Source organism: Venturia canescens, chromosome 1 (assembly GCF_019457755.1).
Source record: "Venturia canescens isolate UGA chromosome 1, ASM1945775v1, whole genome shotgun sequence".
In the NCBI taxonomy this organism is placed as follows: domain Eukaryota; kingdom Metazoa; phylum Arthropoda; class Insecta; order Hymenoptera; family Ichneumonidae; genus Venturia; species Venturia canescens.
In genome coordinates, this window is record NC_057421.1 from 23530087 (window position 1) to 23549082 (window position 18996).

At 41.3% G+C, this 18996-nt stretch overlaps 1 protein-coding gene across 6 annotated transcripts in view; it reads right to left on the reverse strand.

The window, feature by feature from the left end:
• The window catches only part of Galphaq (G protein alpha q subunit), a 42979-nt gene that overhangs the window by 8222 nt on the left and 15761 nt on the right, over window positions 1-18996 (reverse strand). For 4 of the 6 annotated variants that reach the window (XM_043433879.1, XM_043433881.1, XM_043433877.1 and 1 more), the window contains exons 3-6: window positions 3042-3226; window positions 2802-2956; window positions 677-805; window positions 81-210 (exon numbers count right to left, since the gene is read on the reverse strand). In XM_043433879.1, coding sequence (XP_043289814.1) covers window positions 81-210; window positions 677-805; window positions 2802-2956; window positions 3042-3226 — 599 coding nt within the window. Of the gene's footprint in view, window positions 1-80; window positions 211-676; window positions 806-1802; window positions 1932-2801; window positions 2957-3041; window positions 3227-18996 lie in introns of all 6 variants that reach the window. The other 2 variants (XM_043433882.1, XM_043433878.1) reach the window with 1 other exon arrangement.

Below are 18996 nucleotides of genomic sequence, written 5' to 3' on the forward strand. Positions count from 1 at the left end.
AAAATCAAAGCGTCAATGAAGTTTTTCTCTACGAGCAATGCTCGAGTAAAAAAAGGAATTGTTGTCGATGACAATCTCACCTCATTTTCCGACTCGAACAGAATTTGATCATATTCACTTAAAGCTACTAAAAATATAATGGAGGTGACGTTCTCGAAACAATGAATCCATTTTCTTCTTTCGGATCTCTGTCCACCGACGTCTACCATCCTGGAATAAAATAAAGAAAAACTTCATTTCCATTCCTCTCAGTCACAGAGGCGCAGCCTTGAGAATGAAGAAAAAAATTCTGTTATATCAGCAAGCGCAAAAAGCAAGCACATAAAAAATGAGGCACGAACACGATAGAACATTCATAAGGCAACAGTTATTATTCATTCTCAAGAATTCATAAAAGCGTTACGTTCCGTTACGAATTATGAGAATATCATTTTCTCAAGCGAAAGTCATGCAAGCAACGATCTTTGAAAATAATAAGAGAATTCTGCTAAATTTATAGCCCCAAATTCAATCTCCACGTTTGCCTATATGATCAATCACACGATCAACGCCACGAAATCGTGTTACGTCTAAAAATCTTCGTATCGTGTCGAAATTCGTAACCATTTATTCCACTACATATTTAGAGTTTCAATTTATTTGATTCTTTTGTGTTTCTGTTCTACGATTATGGTACCTAAATACGATGGAATCCAGATCGAATGGATATTCTATGATTCCAGTTGTGGGAGCACGAGCTCGAAGAATGTCTTGCTCGGTAGGAAGGTAGTCGGCCGCTTCGATACGTGCCAGATCGCTAAGATAACTGCAAAAAATCGTAGCAAAGCGACCGTTTTTATTTTACCCATGCCATGCACATTTACACATTTTCTTTTTGATGTACCGTACAATAAAAAGTTTGATTAATGTTAATGTAAATATTATGCTCCAAATTCAACAGTTCATTTTAAAATGGCTCGAGACTACTTGAAGTAAAATATGTCGAAATTCCGATCAGCCAGTGTCATAAATATTGAAAAAATAAACAAGCGAATAATAATGAAGTTTCTCCGTTATAAATAAAATAAGTGTCATCGCGCGTGTAAAGAAATAGACTTGAATCATGATGAATTGCGGGTAGGAAATAATCTCTGCCATGCTCGGCATCATCATCCGCAAATTCGGAACTCCTAAAGCTGCTCAATCGATGGTTGAAAATGGCTGAAATTCCACATACTTTTACACTAGATGTAAATTATCGAGGGCAACCTAAAAATAATATATGAAACGAGAGAGTTGCATGAATGAAGCAAAACATCACAGCAGAGTTATAATCGGATAAAAAGATTTCGATTGAAAATCCAATGACACGTGGGTCGTTGACGAATTAATGAAATTAAAGCTCTAATGCAGAAAGAGAGAGAGAGAGAGAGATCGAGTTCCAGCCGATTCGACGAAAAATAGAAGAATTCGTGGAATAATGGAGGAGAAACAAATTGTTGTGACATTAGAGATCTTTGGATCCGATTACAACGATAAATGAAGATGACAAAAACATGCATTCACAATGTAAAGAGCGTAGAACAGTCGAGAAGTGAGTCATCAGATGCGTTTTTAAATGAGCTTATCGAAAGTAAAGCAACTAAAAATCCTCTATGCGGAAATTAGTCACAAGATGCATTTTTTAAAATAAACGAAACGACGAAAATCGTTTCGGAGCAATTCTCCATGCAGTCGCACGCGTAGACATTAGGCAGGCAGGCTTTTTTCGTTGTCTCCTTTTCCACTCCCGATGGCTTTTTCTCCATTTAGCTTCGACGTACCTAAATCGTATTTCTTCCAAATCAAATGGATATTCAATTATACCAGTTGTGGGCACTCTCACACGAAGAATGTCCTGTTCTGTGGGGAGGTAGTTTGGCGCTGCGACTCGGTCTATCTCCATTAGGTAGCTGTAACATTTTACTCTCAGTATCGAATATTTTGAAAGATTTTAACACAATTGGTAAATGAAATTTGAAAAATTCGGATTACCAAAAATTCGAGAATGTGAGCATGTTTTTTTTGGTCTCATTGCGCGTGAATAATTATTTTACAGTTTGAAAACAATGACAACATATTTTTTGTCTCAGAGTTCGCTTCAATATTTTTTTTCATAAAATCCCTTAAAACTATCTGGAACCTTGAATGCTTTATTTCCAATACATTTTTCTTCGCTTCGTCGAATTGTCTCTCAATCATTTATGATTCAGCGAAAAATAAACTGATGCTTAATATTTGAAAGATCTGACAGGAAATTGAGCAACTTCTAAAATTAATTTCTACAATAATTAATACACGTACAGTACGATCGTAAATCTATTTTTTGGATTCCAACGAATGTGCGTAATAAATAATAAGAAATTGAATAACCCCGAGTTATTACGCTTGTATTGATTTCAAATTAGCTTTCAGCCAGGAGACTTTTTCGTCAATTCATCATCTGTTTTTAGACAGTAAAACATTTTTAATTGCTCATCAGTTATTTAAACGAGACGATACAACATCGTTGTGCTGTAAAAAAAAGTTTTCAAAAGTTTCAAAGACCTCATCGATGGGTTTTCCGATACTATCGAGTCTGTTTCGATTACACTTAATCGATATCCACACATATGAAAAAACTTGGGATGAAGTGAAACTCGTTTTAGCGACTGATCACACATGGTGACTTTTCCATTTGTAGAATCCATAATCGAAAATATCCTACGATTTCTTATTGAATAAAACGCCAATCGCGTATTTGGTTAATGTGTTGAACGATGAAAATGCAAAGAAATTCTTACTATTTGGCAGAATCCGTAAGTTGGTACTCTCGTCGACGGTCGTAACATTCTTGAATACCAGCATCTGCCCACAAATCCTTGATGGCGTCCACGTATGGAGGCTCGAACGTCGTTACCGTTTCAAAGTCTATACTTCTCACGAGTTCTGCTTTTTCCTGGAAATAAATGAGAGTTATTTCGTAATCTTTTTCCTCTCGATATGTGTTTACAAGGGTGGAAATGACGCTATTTAAAACTCACTACATTCGAAGATTCTCCATATTGAATTTTGAGAAGGTCCATCGCTCGTATCATGGACTGCATCGCCATGAATATATTTTGATAAACGAGCTTTATAAAGCCTCTTTTATCGTCGTCCGAGTAACCAGAACCGTGAATAATTCTCATCTGTTTGATGAATGTCGATTTGCCCGATTCGCCAGTACCTGCAAATTAAATAATAATTGCTCATTTGCTCCAGTACCATTGATATTAAAACTATTGTTTTTTTTTTTAACGCAAGTATGTAATAGCATTTATTTCGTTAGAAAATTCGCAATAATAATGGTTTGGATATCTATGGAAAATTGCCCGGTAAATTTGCTAGTTTGCTGATTTCTATTCACGTATAAAATCACGTGTACTATTTAAATGGTCGCGAATGACCAGCCGAACGAAAATATCGTCGTTGGGGATTAAAAAAATGTGAAAATTTTCTCTCCAGTTTAATCGTATCCCGGCAACGTTGATCGTGAAATCTTGGCATTCAATGCGAAATAAAATTCCACTCTGCGCCTGAAAGCTCCCCGAAATTCGACGTTCAGTGACTATTATTATGATTCATCAAACTTTATCCGATTGACCTCATCCGACGAAATCTCGTATGAAACTATGCGGCAGGACGAATCTAAATGAAATGAAAAATTCAACAAAATTTTCGTTTTTGTGTGCTGCTGATGCATCGGTAAACTGATCCTGTCTGCATTGCTGTGACGACAAATTTTCACGACTGATGCACGCTGTTCGAAATAATTACTCGAAATGTAATTATTCGAAAAGAAAAGTTGAATTTTCTCGTGACGAGGGAACGTTTCATCGGATTTCAATTAATTCGGAGCGACCCGCTGGGCTACCCAATCAGTTATAGTTACGGAATTCCGTCAGAGCCAAACAAAAATTGGTGTACCGGACAGCAGTGAACCGAATTTGGAAATGATCGATCCCACGCCAGTGAGCGAAAATCTCATAAAAAATCGTACCTATTTAATACCGTTGATTTTGGCAGTGCAGAGAAAAGATGAAAAATTCAAACAAATTTTGAGTACGAAAGTGTTTTCTAGGAGTCGATGGCACCGCCTCTCACAGCCACGAAGCCTGAGGCTGATCGCACGCGAGAAGCGCGAGGCGTGGACGCGCCACGTGTTCTCAAGAAGCATAATTGCAGATTTGTGTGATTCCGCTGATGCTGCATGTCCGCGATCCTCGAGTCGGACGCGCATGAAAACAGTGAATACGCGAGAGAAAAAACGAGGAAATATCGAGAACTGTGGAAATCTCGAGCAAAGAATTCGGGAGACGAAAGAGAGGGCGAGCTAGCTTTCGAAAAAAGCATTTCTGAGGAATGATTGGGTGGAAAATTCGAAATCAACATACTCCGATCGCAAAGTCAAAATAGAAAAATGATGAGAAAAAAAAAAAAAAGAACCGATTCTCCAGTCGACTCGTTTCTATTTTCGTTATTTTCTCGAGCCCGCGGATGAGGCGACGGCTTGTACAAGTGACGAGAAGTTTGACGGCTTCGGAAAGATTCGCGCCCGCGAAGGTCCTGGCCGAGTTTCTAAAACTCGCAACCGTCAGCGCCCAGCGTACAAAGCCCGAAAGCCGCGGCGGTGTTTGCCAGCGTCGCCGTTCTCGAAATACGTCAGGGCGTGGCGCTACAATCGAATCGCGGAAATCATGAATGAAAATTGTACGCTCCTTATACCGGCGCCGACGCTGGCTCAGTGCCTGCGATAGACGCACACAAAAACAGCCTCGCGCGCCTCGACCACGCGCAAATCCTTCCCCTTTTTCGTAACTGTGCTACGCAAACATTTATCCCACAAATGCACGTATATTCTGACGATGCATATATACATGAGTAGCCAAGGGAGAAGGAGCGAGAAAAGGAGATCGAGGCTCTGGGTTCGACTTCGCGGTGCCTTGCGGCGCGCCATCTTTAACGTCGCCGCACCTTACACTCATGAGAAAGCTCGCCAACGAGAACCACCACTTCCGGGAGTAGAATCCTGGTGCGTCGAATTCCGGGCGTATTAAAATCACAGGAAAACGAAAGCTCGACGAAATGAGTGAAAAAATTGGAGAAAAAGATTGCAGCAATACATTTTTCGATTCGATTAATCTCGATGATGTTAGAGCTTCGGAAAGTGAGTGAAAAAATAAACTTGGAGTTTCGTGCTTTGCTGTGGGGATTGTGATAGCTCGCAAGGCGACGATTTTGCCGAAAATCTTTCGGTTCGATCGATTCGTCGTATTGGAATCGTCGATATATTTCCCTCAAGATAAAGCAGTTTCGGTTGCGACTCGTTTCCCAGACTTGTTGATCGTCGACCTCAAAAATTCACGGGTGTAACACTCGTGTTAACTCGGCATGGAAAACTATAAATTATTTACGACTTTCTCTGTATTTTCCGGCCATAAAAACTTGCGGAGAATCGATATTATGTCGCTCTTCACTAAAAATGTACTCGGCAGCGTACGTTCATTGAATTTTCGACAGGAATGTGTTTCGTGAATATTTTCCATGTGAAAATTGTCTTCGTGCCTATAGGATCACGATTTATTTAAGCATAGAATAAAAATAAACGTCACATATTCAAACACACGCGAAGGCATGGTAATCCAGAACAAAATCGATGGCTCATTGACGATCCAACAGTCGTCGATAATCCTCTAATTATGGGGTTAAGAGTTGCAGGGTTTACACGAAATCGTTGAAGGATCACGAGCCGTGTCAGAAGCCTGACATTCCTCTATTAAGATACACATAAATACATTTATTCATGTGCCACGTTCACGGAACGCCGCGTGTATAATAAGCGAACCATTGACGAGGCAAGAACGGAAATTATTGAGGAAACGAGAATTATTCATTCGTCTACAACGAGATAGACTCGACGGGGAGATATAAATGAATAAGGTGAGCAAAATCGTGTAAGGGAAAAGCTCTGACACGCGAATTGAACGACAGAGAAAAAAACCTTCTCGTTTCGTGCCTGGAAAGAGTATTCGAAAGAATTTAGTGTCTTTATCAAACACACCTGGTAGTAGAATTTAAAGAAACAAAAATACCAATTTTGTTGTTGTTGTCGGTTTTTTTTTTTAATTTTTTTTTATTGCTCAATCTTTCAAAGTGAAAGTGACAAGCCAATTCAACGTATCCGGAATATATTTCGTTCGGTTCATCCTTGTGACTTGTCTCCGAAGACCGCGGAAGCTTTCTCATTGCGGTCGCCTGCATGACGCGTAATAAAGGCATCTTCGAGGCGCAAAGCCCACGTACATTTTCCACGCAACGTAGTTTTTGAGGAAGAAAGGGAATTGGCGAGAGGGGCGGGGGAGAAAAGATTAAAGAGACAAGTGGAACTCATAAAATAATGCAAAATACATGCGAGCAAATATGCGGCCTCTCAGACCGAGACCTATTTGGCGTTGACGGAAAATGATTCCCTTCATAATTTTATATCAAAATACTTTCTATTTTCCGAATCCATTGTGACAGTTCAGTTTTTTGTTGGGAAATATGAATTTTTGAATGTTCGCTACGGGCAGCACCAGGTCCTTGGGGAGCGAAATCAGGAAAACTTACGAATGAATCTAGCACCAAATACCTTAAATACATCATATTAGCTTCCCTTTGAAAGGAAATAACGTTTGGAGTACGAAAAAAAAATGTGTACTCACTTTTCTTTTGCGATAACTAAAGCACCTTTTCACACAACGCCAACTCAACATGAAACGCCGACTTCATATTGATATTTCGATGGGTTAAAGCAGTTTATCTCTTAGTTTAGGAGTTTCTATGGTGCAATCTAACCTTGCTTGATGGAAATAGTCAGTTAGAACCCCGACCTTACTGACCGACGCAGTTTTATTGGGCCTGGAAGCGCGTGTGCGTAGAAGCAACATACGAGAGGGTTAATGAAAACTTTGCTTGTCTCGTACGAAAGAAACGATTTTTTCTTAGAAACTAATAAAGAAAAGAGTCAACTATATTTAAAAATTGCGAGTAAGCCATACGGAGAATTTGGACTCGAGCGCTCTTTCGTGAATTCCGCGAGTCGCTATGCACCCGTTTTTGCATTATTATAGCTCGCAATAATGTTGGTGTGCTTGCGTAGGCGTATCTGCCAAAGATCTGTTAACCGCTGGCTCAGTGTCTAGCCTGAGGTTAAGAAATGGTGAAGCGAGGGGGGAGAGGAGAAGAGAAAGCAAGAGGTACGGGATCTCGTCGTCTTTAATTACTTCTGCTCCGCACTTTTCTTCTTCTGCTAACACAGGATGAATGTACCGCCTGAAAAAAAAAACTTCTCTCCGCCATAGAGATCGTGTGTCGAGTCAACAACGATGATTCACGTTCAAGTGTACGAGACTCGAACAGGGAATTATGAGGTCAGGAAAAAACGACGCGAAGCAAAATGCTCCTTTTCTTCGACAGAAACATCGAGGCAGAAATCATTTTTAGTAACTCCTCAAATGTTGAAATTCGAGTATTTCAAAGTATTAATTCCCGTGCGATAATTTTTCACCGAATATTTTTCCAGCTCTTTCCACGGATCGAACGACATTGAAAATTACATCAATTTTCACATTTTCAAAGACCAAAATTTTCATCGTTATTGCTGACAAATGCGACGATTCTACGACCTTAAAATTCCCGTATTTTCTCGCTGCTGCGCAATTTTCATGTCCACAAAATTCTACGAAAGTGTCATAACATCGTTCATTTTTTTGTTTTTCACGCTTTTTTTTGTATTTGTCGCATTTTTTCGTGTCTTTGGGTTTGTGTACGTGTGTGTGTGTGTGTGAGCTGCATGTTTCATACAGTGGAGTAGGAAGGAGTGGTATTTCGTAAACGCGAGGTGTGAAAACCTAGGCGAATTCTATCTTCGTTTCCCCTTCGCAGAGCGCGATGTAAATTATAAAAATGTAGTGTCGCACCGCAGCGTGAAGTACAGAGAGAGAGTGATATCGCGCGATAAAGCACTCCGGGGATCCGGGCGTTGTTAGCGCGTTATTCGCGTGCAAACAGAATGCAACTATTGCTCAAACTCGCTGGCTTGTTTCGTGCATATTGTTTTATTTACTCTTCGCGTATGGGCTCGAGGGTTCGATGTATGATTGTTGGTTTACGAGTTACTGTTTTCTCGATCTCGAGCAGGGAGCACGTGGTACATACGTCATCGGGACAGGCAAAATTCACGAGCGAAAGCCCCATTTGCACAACGATAAAAACATTTCAACAGCACAATTTTGGCCGGTCGTTGAACAATCCATCAAATTTGCCATTTAAAATTTCCCAGAATTTCGTAACTTTCTTTCGTCCGGAATAGTTTTATGGGACAAAAACTTAACGGAATTATATCGATGGCACGTGTGTCGTGAAAAAGTTCGAGTTTTTTACATCCCCGATGGAAGACTTTCATGCTTCGCTGTACGCGACGCTCTCCTGTAGAGTTTCCAACGACAACGAATAAAAGAGATGTGAATTATACATTCATTCGAATTGTCAAACGAACGTATAAAGCGACGATGATTAAAATAGCCTGTAATTCAAAAAAACGTACCTAAAGTGTTTCCGATTCAACTGTTAAGCGTACAATAAGAGGCCGGAGATCGTCATTCATCCTTAAAAATAGAATGATAACCGAAAAAATAGTATTCATGAATATTGAAGAGACAAATGCGAGTTCGAGTCTCGCATATGGCACGCGCGACCGCGAGAGACAAAAAAAGCAATAGCCGCGTACGTTTAGTCCCTTCGCGCATTGTTTATTTTTTCAAATGCTAAACAAAAGACCGGCTTCCTTTATTTGGTTGTTATAGGAACTGTATCATGTAAATGGGGGAGCCACACACACACGCACACACACACATTCACACAATCGCGAACTAAAAAAACGATAAAACATAATTTAAAAAAAAACACGAAACGAAGAACGGGCAGAAGAAAGAGGAGAGAGATGGAGAGACCGGAAGTGAGCGTATTCCTCGTTACGGTGGCGCGGCGCTGTTGGCTGGCTCACTCGCACGCCCACGCGTGCGTGTGGCTCTCGCGGCCAATATATACAAACATACTACATCCGTATGATATCGTATACATTATAAATAGACATTATTTACGTATAATTATCCACGTCAAAGTATAATTCAGTGTGAACTCATTGAAAACGGAGGTTTCATCTCGTCCATGAAACTCCCGACAGCTTATAACGCAGAAAAGCTTTTTTTCGTATCGCAAAAAACGGCTGAATACCTGGCTATATTTACAAGCGATTTCCGGTCTCCCGTATAAGCTGTTTCTCCCTCGGCAGGGAAAACCGTTTGGAATTTGAGGCAGACTAAAGTGCACTGTTTAAGCCGCGCATGCATTATTGGATTAAGCCGGAGTACTTAAAACATTGGAGCACTACCGGTGGAACGAAAAAGCGGTAATACATTTTCCTGGGTCTATCAGATCGGCGAATTTACACGGTGGTTTCATAACAGCGAAAAACGAGGCTCCGAAGCCCAGCCCCGAAAGCTCTGAGGGGCTTGCTTCCACAATGTATAGAGCTGGTGCGCGAAAGAACGAAAGAGGGTGGCAAAGTAAGAGGGCCAGTTGGAAAGAGAAGCGGAGAGAGAGAGAATTGAACTCGGAGCGTCTCGACGGCAGTGCCTGGACGATAAGAGGAGTGAATGGAATTGGGTACGGGCGCACGGAGCTTGTAGGTGGAATTTAGCACGCGAGTATCCGTGTGTGTTTATGTATGCGTGCACAGCGAGTGTAAATCGCACTCTCCACTCATCTCTTCCTCACTCTCCATCTCGCCTCCTCTCCCAAGAGATGGGGAATAAAAAATAGAGGCTGAAAAAGAATTTGCCGCGCCCTGCTAGAGCTAGTCTCTTTGCGCGAATTCACCGGTATCCGATCCTCGCTTCTCCGAGTCTCGAGAACGGGGCTGCGATAAGAGAAAAAGAAAATAATTTTGTCCAGACCGAGTTCTGGAGCGTTCCGGTCAGTTTTTCTAATTCAACATTTTTCATGTTTATTGAATAATTGAAAATTCAGTTTAATTATTTCGGGAGAAAAACGGATCGAGAGAGGGCGCTCATGCGAGACGACAACGAGCGTCAAATCGATAGAAAAATATGATTCGTCAAACGTCAGTCGAATGAGACTCCAGCACGAATCGTAGATTGGGAGTAATTGAACTACGTTAAAGTGTTTCACCTGCGATCAGTCTATGATATTGGCTGGCGCACGACCATTTTTTCTCCGTCACTTGCCTCGTGCTGTGTACACAGCTCGAATTTCCTGTTCTTAGCCCCCTTGGGGACGATGAAAAATATATTTTCATCGGCTTATAGATTGTGGCATACGCTTAAAGAAAATATGGTACTTTTTTGACAATTTTTTCGAACGACGATCGAATGGCTGATTGAACTCGTGATAATGAAAACGTAAAGGAAGATATGACGCTGAAGTTCGCAGCGTTGGAGTCCAACGAAACGATTTTAAAAAATCCTCCAATAATTACGACGCTGAAGTTTGCAACGTTGGAATCCAACGAAATGAAGGAAAAAACATTTGTAATTCACCAATTATTTTTTATTTCACGAAATATCGGTGCAGTTTGAAAAACTACGAATTTCAAATTCGGTAGGTAACAAAATTGGAGAATTACTGGAATCACTAGGGGTTTTTTTACATCATTTCGTTGGACTCCAACGTTGCAAACTTCAGCGTCATCAATAATTCCACTAATTCTCTAATTCGTTCACTGCCGAATTAGCAATTCGTAGTTTTTCAACCTGCACCGATGTACTTCGTGAAATAAAAAATAGGTAATTACAAATGTTATTTTCGCTCATTTCGTTGGACTCGCAAACTTCAGGGTCGTAAGAAAGATCGAGTCGTGTAAACTTTTCTATTGAGCTTTGAAATCGACAGGAGCAGCGCACTCTATACTGACAGAGTGTTTAAAATAGTTATCAAATAATAAAGATTAAAGAAAACAAAAAATAGAAATGTTCATTGCCTACTGATGTTAAATATATTTACCAAACGCACACACAACCTGAACAACGACATAGAAAAACAAGCCTGGGAGGAGGCCTAGATGATTTTGTAGTTTCCAAGGTAACGAGGACAACCGAGGACAACACAATTTTTTATCTCGTCTCGGAGAAAAAAAAACAAGAGAAGATCATCGATAGAGAAGTGACGATATTGATTGAGAAAAAATAAGGAAAGCACAATTCGGTATATTCAAATTGATTCAGTTATTTAGTTCTCGTGATCCTTATAACTCTCAGCTCACACTGTTATATCAACCTCGATGTCGAAACTCTATCTCACCGTGTGAGTCCCGTCTTGCACATCTCGCCATCTCAACTTTTTGTAATTCTCTCTCAACCTCAAAACGGATATGAATGATTATGATCGAATTTACTCTCCGTTTCTCATTATTTTATCACACGAAATCATGCTGCTGTATTTAAATCGGTATCGATTAATAATATATATTTTTTTGTCAGGAATAACCAAATGTATTATTATAAATTCCAGACATATATTGAAAACAGAGAAAAGCTGTCGAACGCAGTGAATCTGGATTGTTCCAAAAATTCGTAAGCTCAAAAGCAGGATTCCCTTGGAAGAATCCCCTGTTGAAAGATGGACGAGAGATGAGACTGAAAGAATGGAAATAACGAAGAGTGCAAAATTTTTAAATAGAGGCAATACGATTTAACGAAGTGGCCGGTGTAGAAAGGGCCGGGGAGTGCGAACGACCAGGGTATAAAAGTTGAGTTGAGAACGCTCCACTTGTATGCCCCATCTTCTACATGAGTAATACGCCAGGAGACGCGAGAGAGCGCGTCATCCCCTTTACGCCTCGTTCGACATTCACGAGAACGGCGAACATTCAACAGCGATCTCTCTCCCTCTCTCTTTCTCCGAAGCAAACGTTTTACGGTTGCAAGAGTGAACAGCGTCAGAGCAGAGTATCATAGCGCCGACATATGCACCGATGCAGCGAGATACGACGACGTCGTCGTCGTAGCCGAGCTTGGCAGCTTTGTATCTTCTGGATGTAAAGCTCACGCGGTGTAGCGGCGCCAAAGAGGGCGTGAGATGAAGAGAAAGGGATGATGTGACCGTACACACGCTCCCTTTTCTCTCTCTTTCTTTCTCTCGCGCGCTCTTTAACTCTCTCCCTTCTCCCACGCCCTGTCCTCGACCTGAACAACCGGAGACCTCGCGCCTTTTCCCCGATATTCGGTGAATGACACACACCTCGTGCGATAGCTGTGTAGCGCGACAATAAACGGTATAGCAAACGCGCGTCGCTGCCCTCGCCTGTCCTTTGCCTGGTATGCGTGCGTCCTCCATCATTCTTTCTTCTCGCTCTCCGACGAGATTTTTATTATTATCCGTTGTCTTGCGACCTTAAGCAGATTGTCTCAGGTCAAAATCGCTGCTCCATGACGCTGAAGTTTCCAACGTTGGAGTCCAACGAAATGATCGAAAAAAACTCTTCAATAATTCCAGTAATTCTCCTATTTTGTTCCCTGCCAAATTTGCGATTCGTAGTTTTTCAAGCTGCACCAACGATTCGTGAAATAAACAATTAGTGAATTAAAAACGTTTTTTTCGTTCATTTCGTTGGACTCCAACGTTGGAAACTTCAGCGTCGTGCTGCTCCTCAATTTCTGCTTAATTCGTCTCGCGCTCCTGGCAGGCGACATTTTTTATGTGAACTTTTATCGTCGCTTATTTTTCACTATTGCTCATAGCTGCGGTGAAACGATGGAACTCCTCGGTCGGAAATGTAGCTTTTTCAACCCTCGCTGCTCGGAGATTCTTCTCGTTTCGACGGGCAGTAAGAATAAAAATCTTGGAAGCGTTTCCGATCGATTTTTCATTCCGTAAGCAATGTCTGCCTCTCTCACTAGCTTTCAGTTACGTTTTTCGATTTCCACTGAACAATTACTTACAAAATAAGAATGAGAAAGGCCGAGGGAAAGTCGGAGAAAGAGATAAGACTGTCTGATGTACGAATTTCATGATTTTGACCTCGCTCGAACTCCTTGAAACGTGCGAACTGCCAAGTGCTTCTCACTGAAGAGGCGTGAAAGCTTTGGAACGTGGCAGAATAACCGGGAGGGAAAAACGTGGCGAAAAAGTTGACGGAGATGCGGTGCTCGAAGGAGTTGAGAAGAGCTAGAAGGGCGCGTGGGTTTTCGTACGGGGGGGGGGGGGGGGGGGGGGCGCGAGGGCGCGAAAAATAACCTCGATGAATGGACGAAAAAGCGCATGCACATCAGGCAAGTTAACCACGAGTGATTGTGCGAAGAGCCTCTCAACGGAAGTGAATTTATTTCAATTGTATTTAGAGTTGAAAATAATAAAACGAGCATCCAAAAGAACAGGCCGATTCGCACGCGTATCTTTTTTTCCACCGCTTTTTTATCACGGGGTATTTAATAATTGTGCGATTATCCACCTGTTCATTGGGCAAATGTGCAAGCGCGGAAGACCAGCACCGCGATTCCCAAGAAATCATTAATCGACCGTTTGAGGTTACAGGCTGCAAAGAGGATGAAAAAGAGGCAAAGAGCCCATCAACACGGGTAGAGAGTTAATAGGCACGAGACTATAATAGATTCTTATCGAGAGGCAGAGCAGTGCAGAGATAATATCGACAGTGAGAACGCTTCGCACGAGCCTCGTGTAAAAATAATATCCAATGCACTCTTAATTATTTATTATCATAACACGCGAAACCTCGATTTTTATCCACATCTTCAAATTCGACGATTCTACTCCCGAACAAGTTTTTTCATTATTATTTACGAAGAGAAAAAATCGACGACGACCAAGATTAATTCCCTCGACGCCATCCTCGCTGTCCGCCTAAAAGAAAAGTTTTCTCTCCCATCCCAGAAGAAGGAGCCTCCATCAGAAAAATGACTGCAAGGATCTCGGGATTTTTGCACCCAAAACAGCACCTCCCACTCGAACCTACCCATTTCATATTCATTCTTCTAATTTATCGTAAATAAATAGTAAACATAGGCGAATGATGGTCGAGAGAAAGAGAGAGAGAGAGAAAAAAAGCAACACAGAGCAAGTCTGAGAGGGAAAAAAAGAGTTTGGAGCGTAACCTTCCAGGGCGGTGAGTTCAGAGAGCGCCGACTGAACCGGGGGTTGATGATGGTATGTGCGGGTCGATAGATGTCGACGAGGGCGCCTCGGCTCCCCAGGCCACGGCAGCACCACCGCCCCGATACTCTCGTGCTCCGTGCGCTCCGGCACCCGCCTTCCCCACCCCCCCCCCCCCCCCCCCTCTGCCGACCCCATATCCCGCGAGAACGGCTACCCCCTTTTCCCCCATGCCAGCGCACTCCTCGCGATCACCATCGCCGTCAACGCTCCGCGCACTCGTGCTACGGATCCCCTTTCTCCATCGGCTTTACCAATCGCATGTATGCCTATCGTAAAACGAATATTCGGAGGATATTTAGCGTAGTTTGAGTGAAATTTACAAGGGAAAGGTTTTAAAAATATTCGGATGAAAGATCATTTCGCTGGTGTTGAAGCCTCGAACTCTTGAAAGCCGAGGAACATTATAATTCGGTTTGATTTCGCAGTGCTTCCAATGGTCAGTAGTCTTTTAAACTTCGAAACTATCAATCGCGAATAGTGGAGCAGACTAAAATTGAGTCAGCTGCGACGAGGCACCGGAAAAGTCACTCAGCCCCGCAGGCGAATATGAAGTTTGCAACGGCGGAGTTCAACGAAACGATCTAGAAAAATCCTCCAATAATTCCAACAATTCTCCAATTTCGTTCCCTGCCGAATTTGCAACTCGCAGTTCAACCTGCACCGCGATCCCTCGTGAAATACAGAATTGGTTAATTAGGGACGTTTTTTCGTTCGTTTCGCTGGACTCCAACGCTGCGAACTTCAACGTCGCGGGCGAATTCCAACTGGAATTGAATCATAATGAATCCACTGATAACGAAAGTTACGAAATTTGTTGCGCCGCATTTTCAGGCGAGTCGATTCGAGGCTGAAACCCTCTGGGAACGTTTACAATTCGTTCCGGTTCACCTGTACGAGTTTCGAGATTCTCAATGGGAATACTTTCGTCATAAGGAGGCTGTTTATACTCTTTTTTATCTCAGTTTAATACTCTTCTTTGCAACGAGATTTTTTTTTACTGATTTTCAGTACATGCGCCATAAAACTCAATCAAGAAATCAGTTGGATTGCAACGGTGACCGTCTCCTGGGAAGCTGTTAATTTTGTTTTTCTTTTTTTATCGGATTGAAAAGATCCTCGATGCAGATGTTTTAAAATTGCTGCGATGCTTGCAGCGGATTATTTTGCACTGACAGTTTTTCAATTAAGTGAATTTTGAGCGATCAACAAAATTTCACATTCAGCCAGGTTCATTGGTTTTCACGAAATCAACGTTTATTCGAGTTTGTATTGAAGGAACATCAATTTACGTTTGGAAAAAAGGTAAATGCTGGTGAAATTTTCATCAGCCCTCGATCAGAGCCGGCTCGTCGAATCGACTTTACTGTTGAATCGTTATTTTTTCATCCCAGTGAAACCAAGGAGGGAAATTTCCTTATAAAGTGAAAAGAGAAAAGGAGAATGGACACGTGTGGTTTAGTGGAAGCGGACTGGTAACCGGTCAGAAGTTGAGCTGGCAAGCCTGAGACATGTCAGTGAACCCTCGGTAAAGAAAGAAGACGAAAAAGCGAGTGTCGAAAATGCAAGAGCAGAACTGTGAAGTGCTGAAATTTTGGGCACATTATCAAGAGAGAATTTTGTAAAACTTTCTAAAATGTTCATCGACTGAATAATTTTTAGTGGTGAAGTGAAAGTCGGAATTGCAATGAGATTTATTTGGTGTCGTCGAAAAAGATTCTGTAGACAGATTCATTCAGCATTCAAGTGTATTAAAAATAAAATTCGAATAAACTCATTTTTGTTCCGTTGAAAAGTGATTTTTCGTGTCACAACAATTCTCCTTTCAATTCCAAGTCTTCGCGCACTCGAGTTCTTGCCTCGTATTTTTAAAATGGTTTTTAATCCTCGCTATCACTCGATCAAAGTCAAAGTAAGGAGAATCCGAGGTTGCCAGGTGCAGGGCAAGGACGAGGACGCACACTGGCCACGAACCGGTTCGCGTTCCTCTGTGGGCCTGGCTCAGCCTCGTGCTCGCGTTCGCGAGCCCGCCGTGTATAAAATTCTCGTGCCAATGAACCCTGAGATTGTGAATTACCACGTGGAAGATCGATACGTTCGAGGAGGATACTGGGAGATGGGTTCTGTTGATAAAAATTTGTACATCGATTCGTTGAGCATTTTTTAATTTTATTTAACGAGGGCTCGTGTCACTGCGGATTCGTAGTTTAATTTGCCATTGTAAAAATGGAGGACCGATGGTCCCGAATTAATATAGTAACACAAACATTGTGCTGCGCTTCGTAAAAATTGGATTATCGAAAACGATATAACTGCGAAAGGTAAAGAAATTGGGTGAGGCCAAAGAGCTGAAAATATATACCACGAGCCACAACGGGTTCTTCCTACTCATTAAATCGTCTGGGATTCCACTTGTGTAAATAGTTCGTTGCAAGCGAGCATAATGAAAATACATTTGCGAAAGAAATTGACTCGAGTAAAGCGTGTACCGACAATGAGCCTCGAAAAAATTGAACGGGGCCTTAAAAAAGCGCGGTTCGCTAGCGACGAGAAGATCGTTCCGGTTCTCAGCAGCAACAAAACTGCGAAGGGTCTCGTGATCTCGTGGCACAATTGCGAATGGAAATATAAATACAAACGCATACACACGCGCATATGGGGAACTCGGGAGACTTGGGAAGATAGAAAGAGAGGGAGGGAACGAAGCACGGCAGATTTTCACTAATTATGTCGGGCGGAAGTCAGATAATGTGCCAATTTAGGATCGTCGTGCTATCGGCGACTCTGCGCTTCTCTTTCTCCACCACTGTCCTATGTATCTCGCTCTCTTTTCAAAGTCGCACTATGTGTACGCGACGGGCCATCGAGGCTTTGATCTCTTGAACTCCTCCACGGTAATATTAGGCACTTTGAAAGATCCGGAAACTCTACGGGCCCAAAGAAGCAGCGTAGCGGTCTTTATTGGAGGTTAACGTAGAGAGAAAAATGTGGTTGAAAAACTATACATATTCGACATTTTAAAGAATTCGAATATTTCTGGTTAATTAAATTTCATGTCAGTAACGTTGCGACATCGTTGCTCCATTGAAATTCCTGATTCTGATCTCGTCTTTAATTTTTTCTGCGTTCGTGTACAACCGCCAATGTTCTCCTGGTGAAATTTATCGAACGATTGAAAATCAGAAAGTCAACACAGTTTTGATTATGTCAGAAAAAATTCACTGGTTCATGCGATGCACGAATCAATTTTATTAATAGAGTCTTGCAATTTACAGAGTTTAAATGGGTAGTCGACTGACACGCACATCAAATTTTGAAGGGTTCGTCTTATTGGTTATTGAGATAAACGTGTTTAGAAATGAAAAAAAATGCACAGGGTTACAGGGACTGTGCGTAAAAAATCGTTCATCTTTCCATCTCTCGAATTAATTTAATGCTAAATTATCTTTCCAACTCTGACATTAATTTAAAGTGGTATCTTTGATTAGGAAGTAAAAATCGATCCAATTCAGATGCCCTTAAAATACGATCCTTCGAGAATGATCTGCCTAAGAAATCGATACCTTCACAGGGAGAGCGACAAAAATTATAAAAACTTAGAAACTATTCAATTTACAATATTTGCCCTGCCTCTCATAATCTACGATGTATCTCAATAAAAAATCGGTTTTTCATTTCGTTTTATATTTTTCAAGGTATTTCGGATTCGAATAAAATTAAATCCTATACGCTGCACTTGAGGAAGTATCTTCTTTGAGATATTTTGCCATCGAAGCGAAATGTCTACTCGCACATGACGCTGAAGTTTCCAACGTTGGAGTCCAACGAAATGATCTAAAAATACGAATTTCCAATTCGTAATTTTTTAAGCAACATCAATCATTCGTAAAATAATAAAATAATGAATTATACATTTTTTTTCGTTCATTTCGTTCAACTCCAACGTTGCAAACTTCAGCTTCGTTACTCGCACAAGCTACGAACTTATAGAGTTTTAAAAAAGGGAAAATTATTCTACATTTGATTTCAATACCCGTGTCGATCAAGGAGTTTCGAGATGAGCAGCAAAATATTTTTATTTCGAATTCGCGCAGCATATTTTTCGACACTTACCGAATTTTTGATCGATTGCTTATAAAATTTGTGTGATATTCAATACGAATAATCACTTTTCAGCGTAGTGACGCATGCCTACGGTCATCATTGAACCAGTTTTGCGATTGGAGTAGTAGAAAAAAACGGTGAAAACTTGTTGAAAAAGTGTTAAATCATCCACGTTACTCGCTGTTAGTGTTCATCCGCGTTGTATAATTCATGCTCGAATCTGAAGAACACGCATCAAACTCTTTCCCTATAATCTTCGAAGAGCTAAAAATACGCTTGGGCAGTAAATTTTAACGTACGTAAAAACACGAGCTCGACAACCAAAGTCTGCTCTTCGGATGTGAAAGAAGATCACCCACCCTGAGATGAGGAAAGCAATCAATTAATACGAATAGCAAGCATTGCAACGCGATTTTGACGAAGCGTTCACAGAGGGCGCATCGAAAAGCGTGAATACACTTTTTAGACAAAGAATACTAAATAAAAAATAGTAAATGGGATCGAAAGGAAAAATAAGCAAACGTAAGCAGTCGTCGAGGACCAGTAGAAAAGGAAATGGCTGAAGTTCAATGAAAACCATAGCGCGAGCTCTTTTATGCTTCAACACGAAAAAAGATTATATGA